Genomic DNA, 7781 nt, shown 5'->3' with positions numbered 1-7781 from the left:
ACAGATATCCTTCCTCAAATATGCCCTCGGTAGTTCAGTGATATATCAAAAGCATAACTATTTTATGTTCACTGTAAATCACTCACTGTCTCTCTGCCATTTCTGTTGGCTGGTGTGGGCTAATTTGATGTCAGAAAAAGAGAGGATGCTTATATTTGGGTGGGATTTGGACCCTTTCTCTGAACAATGTTCAAAAACAATCACTGCTTATACCTTTTTAAACAAGAATTCTCAGCCTTCAGAGTAAATATCAGATACTGCTTTGGGGAGAAGTATAGAAAATACAAAGTATGATCACACATCTTTAAATCTTTGCCTAGCTCTTGTACTAACTTATTTTGATAGGGTGGGAGGCATGTTGATGTTAAGACAATGGAGACTGATCAGGACCTGGATGGGAGACTTCCTGAAAGCCCAGGTGTGCCTCTTTGAATTCCATGATGAGAAACGGAAGACTATAAAGAGAATAATATCCTAGCATACATATTTAAGCAAACTGTGAAAGTGCAACATTTGAGTTCTGATTATAAAAAATACCAATGTTTTTAGTCCTTGTACCTGTAAGGAAAAGTGTGGTCATTAAACATTTGCTGGAGGTTCTGAGTCAATGGGTAGTTTTCTACAGGACTTTCAGTGACCAGGGGATAGAAATTCTCTCCCTTATATCCTTCACTCCCTATCAATCTCCTGGAGACATCCTATTGGCCTTCATTTTTTCCCACCTGTAATATCATATCAATTTCTTATATTTCAACGCTGTAGAAGAAAAAGTCTAATTTTTGTGAAAATGCTAATCTCCACAAATAACCTAAATGCATGATAATCTCAGTGTTCTAACAGGATTACCAATGCACTCAGAGTGGGTGGGGATAAGAATAAATTATATCCAACCATTCTCCATGCATTTGCTTTTCCTTCTGGGAAAGAAGCTTTATATCTTTTATTAAATAATTTTGAAATTCATAAATGAAAGGATTGAAAGAACAGCATCCCAGAAACACTCATGGCATATATTTGTATCTGGCACCTTCTGGAGTCAGGTTTGTCAACATAAAACATGCTTTTCTTTTTAAGGATGCACTAGGGGGATAGGGGATAAAGGATATGTGCACTTTGAAAATTAACTATTAAAAGCTGGAATTTCTTTTTAAGAAAGTCTAGTCCAATCTTTTGATTTCCTGATTTTAGTGTGTGTGTGTGTGTGTGTGTGTGTGTGTGTGTGTGTGTGTGTGTGTGTGTGTGTGTGTGTGTGTGTGTGTGTGTGTGTGTGTGTGTGTGTGTGTGTGTGTGTGTGTGTAGAATTAAAATGAGGAGGGAGAGTCAAATCTAATCATGTTAGTAAATCATGGGCAGTGAGTGTGCTTTAATCCATTAATGGGGGATTTATCTGTGATCATAAAAGCAGGTTAGAGTCAGCCTGGAAGCGTGTAGGTGGGAGGGGGAAACAGTGAGAGCAAGAAGGAAAGAGACACAGAGAGAGAGAGAGAAGAAGAGAGGTAAAGAGCATAAATGCACTGGTTGAATTTCTGGGAAGCTTTTGGACCAATAATTAGACATCTCAGGAGAGCTGCTTCTCACAATATGCTGCTTTTTTCAGGAGGAGATTGTGGCTCAGTCCCGGTGATTTTTTTAAAAAAATGTTTCTCATAGTTTGATGGGCATTCCCCGTGCTTTTGTGCATGTCTCTAAAAAGCGTTGACGTGGAAAGAAGCAGCAGCAGGGGGAAAAAAACTGCAGCTCTTCTAAAAATACTGAGGGCATGCAGGAGTGTGAGCAGGCTGGGGAGGAGGAGGAGGGTGTGAGAGTGCCTCACACCATGCTTTCTGGATGCCAGCTGGGAACAGTTTTGGAAACATTCCTCCTGTGAATGGAGGCACCATGAACATTTGGGAAGTGATCCTGGCTTTCTTAATTGTGGTGCTCATCCTCGTGTCGTTGCTGTCCAACGTGCTGGTGCTGATCTGCTTTTTGTACAGCACAGATATCCGCAAGCAAGTCCCAGGATTGTTCATCCTCAACCTGACCTTCTGCAACTTATTGATGACTGTTTTGAACATGCCCTTGACCCTGGCAGGGATCATTTACAAGCATCCGCTGGGAGGAGAACAACTTTGTAATATTGTGGGTTTTCTGGAGACTTTCTTGACCACCAACTCCATGCTCAGCATGGCAGCACTCAGCATAGACAGGTGGATAGCAGTGGTGTTTCCTCTGAACTATCATTCCAAGATGCGCTACAAAGATGCTGCTCTCATACTCAGCTACACGTGGTTGCATTCTGTGTCCTTCCCTATAGTGGCAACTTCTCTTTCTTGGGTGGGTTTCCATCATCTTTATGCTTCCTGCACCCTGTACAACAAGAGACTGGAGGACAGGACACAGTTTATGATTTTCACTGGGATCTTTCATTCTCTCAGCTTCCTCCTCTCCCTCATTGTTCTATGTTTCACATATCTAAAAGTGCTGAAGGTGGCACGCTTTCACTGTAAAAGGATTGACGTGATAACTATGCAGACCCTTGTGCTGTTGGTGGACATACATCCCAGGTAAGGAGATACCTATGTCCTTGACTGGCAAGGGCATGTACTGCTGAGGATTCCTGAGGAATGGCAAGATAAGGTTCAATATCAGACTGAATTTGCATCAATCTGTGTCTCATTATTTTAAAAATAACACTTCCCTATTTCCAACCTGCATGTTTATATTCCTGATTTTTCTCATTGTTATACAGCTAATTGCTAATTATATACTGCAAGTAGCAAAATATGCCATCCATAAATGCTTGGACATGTTTGAGAGTGGCAGGGCAATCAAAAAACTTATATATGAATGTATTTCCTCTTGGAGCATGTTCCTGAATCTTTGCTATTTTCACTGAGCAGTGAACAGATCTATGCCTGTTCATTAAAGCCCTGTTCATGTTTTTTCTAGGAACTGAATCAAACTGCAAACTACAATAAGATACTTTTGCAATGGTGTTTGAACAGCTGATCCCGTGGGAACAGCATGAAGATGGGACTAGGATGAATCAGGAGGGATAAGCTCTTGAGGGAAAAGGTTGACTATTGGGAATGTGTGGGGAGGGTTAATGGTGGTAGATAAAAATAAGATCAAGAGAATAAAACCTGATTACAAAATCAATATGCTGAAGTGAGAGGTTTATCTAAGTTGGCTAAACTCCAAAGTTCTACAGAGATATTCATGGGGGGGGGGGGTAACATTTCCAAGGATGTTCTTATAAATGATATGTGCTTTCACCAACCACAATGATAAGAAAATGGCAGGGAAGTGGTGGAGTTGCCTATTATGGCATTTGTATGGATACATTCTTGGATCAACTTACTGGACCAGGTGCATGACATATTAAAGCAGTTTTAGCTAATGTTTGGAAAGAGAAGGGGGTATGTGAAGGGATGAAGGAAGAAGGCATAGACAGAATTCATTTCCCATGAAGTAGCTTTACTGAAGAACCTGGCTGCATATCAGGACTGAACTTGGCCAGTACCTGCCCTCAGCTATTAATCAGCAAGTGTTTGCTGTACTGATTTTCTTTAACTAGCTAGAAGCTATTTATTCATTTGAAGGTGGCATCAGCTCTTGGTGTTAACATTTCATATTCATAAGAGTACATATCAGAAACATTTGAATAAGTTGAGAAGTATGAAAGTCTGTTTCTTCCCACAATCAACATTAAGCAATTTTTTTGCATGTAGACTCTTTTTGAGCAGGCTATTATGTATCTGAATGGCTCATTTATATGGAGCATGTAAGGTTTCCCTTACTTTTCCAATTGTTTTGCTGCCTATCAATGGCAATCTTTTACTGAAAACTCTTGTGCTGGATCTTTGTATATTTTATTTTACTTGAAAACAGTGGCAAAATGGCAAAAAGAGAGTGCAGAAAATTTTTAACAACCCAAGCCAGATGTGGGAGATGAACACACATAGGGAGTGGCAGAGGGCCATGCTGACATGTTTACCTCCGCCAGTGCCAGGGGCACCACTGTGAGCAGAGAAGGCAAAGGCACTGGCAGCCACCCATTCCTCAGCTTCATGGCAGTGAAACACAGAGGTTGGGGCTGCCGCACAGTAGCCCTGGTTTTTGCTTGGATGCTGGTGTGAGGGGGGTCAGGCAGGCAGGGGCATTCCCCGGGGGTAAAGCCAACATTAGTCAGCTTCCAGCCCAGGAGCGCTGGCCCCCAAATCTGCAGACTTTACTCCACACAAAAGTGTGGCATAACCAAGCCTGTGTGGCATATGGGGCAATTCAGGCAGTGGGAGGGTTTTTTGTTTTCCCTCCCTGCTATGCCATCTGAAGGCCCTTTAGAGGGGGCATGGCACTCCATTTGTCTTGTCACCTCTGGCTACTGCAGCACTCCTCCTGCAACTGGATTGCACTAGAATTATCTGAAAAACTACTCTACCAATCTCTTTCCTTACAGATGTTTCTTAATACCAATCTTCATTTTTCATGTATGCTCTATGTATGTTGCTGAATAATTGCAGTCAGTTGAGAATGTGGTATCTGGCAACCATTCCAAGTTAATTCAAAGTGACTAACCCAAAGTCACCCAGCAGGCTACATGTGAAGGACTGGCGAAATGAACCTGGTTATCTAGATTTGAGTCCACCACTCTTAATTACTACACCATGCTGGCTCTGATTATAACAATAAAACAATCTGAACCAGCTTCTCTAAATTTCAGCTTTCATAAAATAAAATAAAATAAATAAAATAAAATAGAATAGAATAAAAGATTGTCTCCAGTCCCTTCCATTGTAGGTAGACCAACCCCATAAAGCTGTAACAATGTATCAATTTGTGCTTTTGAAAAGTCTCCGTGTGGCTCAGAGAGTTGTCTGGGTGCTAAGGAGGGACTGGAACAGGATAAATGCCAGGAAACCTGCCATATGGAAGTCACATTGCCACCATGCTCCATCAGCAGCTCAACAGCCACAGGAAACCATACAACCCATGCCCATGGAGAAAATACCATTTTGACTGGAGCGCATTTAGTCCTCCCAAAAGCAGAGTTCCACCTGGAGGTGTCAGAATTTCAGTAGATATCCAATTCTACTCCACTTCTACTCTGTTTGAGAAAAAACTGTATGATCTCATTAGCACTTCAGCCATACGTAAATTACTATGGGCTTTCTGTATTGTCAAAGGAAGAACAACTATTGCTCCATGGTGCAACATGAGATCTTTTTGCACCAAGTATAATCTCATTGAATTCAGGATGCAATCCGATAAACCTTTTCCTGGGGGTAGGGGTCATTAAGAATAGTGAGGTTTATCCCTAAGTAAACATACATACGTTCATTAAGCTGTAGCACCTCTTGCACTTCACTTTAAGACTCTTATGAAGTCCAGGCTGGGCCTTGTAATCCTCCACTTTTTTTTTTTTTGCTTGGTTGCTTAGTATACAGTCCAAGAACCAAACTAGGCTTTGCATTTTTACAGAGGTTCTCCCCTCGCAGCCATAAAGCAATTGCAGGGACTGTGTTTGAAAAACAAAGGACAGCCTCAGTGAGCTGGGAGAGGCTGTTGGTCAGCCACAGAGCATCTTCTTAGCATACACACTGTTTCTGGTTCAACCCCTGTCATCTCCAAGTGAGAGGTCCAGGCAGTAGGCGACTTGAAAGACCTAGAGCTGAGACCCTGGAGAGCTGCTGCCATCCTCAGTAGACAATACTGACTTTGATGGACCAATGGTCTGACTCAGTATAAAACACTTTCTTGTGTTCAGCTGACACATGGGGGTGGGGTGGAAAGGAGGAGTTCATATTTTACTCTCTGCACCTTTTCCTTACCAGAAATTATGCTGGAGGAGGATTTGATAACACATTTTTCTTAGTATCACACTCAAGTTCATGAGTGTTAGGATGTTCTGTTGGCTGATTAGTTATCAGAGCAAATAAAAGAAGCAGACAGAAAACATTTCTGTAATTACCAGAGCGCTGGCATTACCACCTCTTACCTGCCATCATCTTCTGCTAGGAAGGAGTTATTTATTACTTTCTGGCTGCTCCATGTGTGGAGAAATTTGCTTAACAACACTGAATAAGTGTCTTACACTTTTCCTCATTTTCTTTCCCATCTCACCTCTCATACAGCAAATCCACTCTATATGTAAAAGTTTTCTGTTTCTATAAACCCAACAGAAGAGGAGGATACTAGCAGTTGAAGGGAATCTTCCTCCGAAAAGACTAGACTTTTGTGTTTCTTTCATCATTAATCATAATAATTATGAAAACAGGGTGTTTCATAATTATTGCAATTAATATGAAAATGCAACAAGTTCCTGACTTGCTCATTTCAGACAGTGTTGCTAAACATAGTATTGCTGTACAAATACAAGAGGAAGTTCTATCTGAAGGGTAACATATTTTAACTTTAGTACTTTTAGATTTGGTAATTGTGATAATACTATTTGTGATTGATCTTTTTTGTGACAGATTATACTATTCTTTGGGTATAAGCAGTAAATGCTACCATTCATTCATTTGTTTAATATGAAAACAAAACAAATTATCCAGCTAAATGGTCTATAATGGGAGAAAACATGATTTTCTTTCATTTTATTATACTTCCTTCCATTATTATAGACTTTGCCTTTATTGGCTTAATGTTTACTAGGCAGGCAGCCTTTTTCAACATGGGCACACAGAGAAAGCACAGAGTTTCTCAAGGAGAAGGGGCAGGGGGATAACTTAAGGTATGCTTCCTCCACAATTTTCCCTTTGTCTACTAAGCTTGTCATCCTATTAAAAAAAGAGAGATAATATTAGTCTGGCATGACTTGTTTTTGAAAAACACAGGTTGACTTTTAGTGATTACAGTATTCCTTTCTAACTGCTTACAGACTGTATGTTTAATGATCTGCTCTAGAATCTTTCCTGGTATTGATGTCAGGCTGACTGGGTGATACTTGTTTGGATCCTCTTTTTGTCTCTATTTAAAGATGGGGACAACATCAGTCCTCCTACAGTCTGCTGGGATTTCTCCTGTTTTACAGGAGTTCTCAAAGATTATAGTAAGAAGTTCTGAGATTATTTGTGTCAGTTATTTTAATATGCTAGGATGTAGCTGATCAGGCTCTGGAGATTTGAAGTATTCAGGTATTCCTCTATTACTTCTTTATATATTCTGTGCTGAATTTCCCTTACTGTGTCTTCTGTTCCATTTCTTCCTGGTTGAACACAGTTTTCTTTTTGAGGAAAGACCAAGGCAAAAAAGGTATTGATTAGTTTTGCCTTTTCTCTATTCTCTGTTTTGCCATCTTCTCCAAATAGTCATATACTTTTTCTTCCTTTCGCTAGGGATTGTTCTTAACCTCACTGGCATGCTTGAGCTAATTCTGCACTTAAGATTTTCTGACTTTTCCCCTACAAATCCTGGCTATTTTGTTTGAATCCCTCTTTGGTGATTTCCCCTCTTTCCCATTTCTTGTACAGGTCCCTTGTAAATCTTAACTCAGTTGAAAGTTCTTTAGACATCCATCTTGGTTTCCTCAGACACCTGCTGTTTTTCCTCCTCATTGAAACTGTTTGAAATTGTACCTCCAAGATCTCACTTTTAAGAAACTCCCAGCCATCATGGCTCCCTTCTCTTTTTGTATTTTGTATTTGTATTTTGATCACACCCAGCAATTTCCTAAGTTTACTGAAATCAGCTTCTTAAAGTCTAGGACAGTGATGGCGAACCTTTTTGAGACCGAGTGCCCAAATTGCAACCCAAACCCCACTTATTTATCGCGAAGTGCCAATCCGGCAATTTAA

General features: G+C 40.4%; 1 protein-coding gene across 1 annotated transcript in view; it reads left to right on the top strand.

The window, feature by feature from the left end:
* The first annotated feature begins 1490 nt into the window (after positions 1 to 1490).
* GPR26 (G protein-coupled receptor 26) overlaps positions 1491 to 7781 on the top strand; it is a 29723-nt gene continuing 23432 nt past the window's right edge. Inside the window, exon 1 of the mRNA XM_048506186.1 lies at positions 1491 to 2546. Coding sequence (XP_048362143.1) covers positions 1828 to 2546 — 719 coding nt within the window. The 5' untranslated portion in view covers positions 1491 to 1827. The remainder of the gene's footprint in view (positions 2547 to 7781) is intronic.

Source organism: Sphaerodactylus townsendi, linkage group LG08 (assembly GCF_021028975.2).
Source record: "Sphaerodactylus townsendi isolate TG3544 linkage group LG08, MPM_Stown_v2.3, whole genome shotgun sequence".
NCBI lineage: Eukaryota > Metazoa > Chordata > Lepidosauria > Squamata > Sphaerodactylidae > Sphaerodactylus > Sphaerodactylus townsendi.
This window is presented reverse-complemented; position numbering and strand designations above follow the sequence as displayed.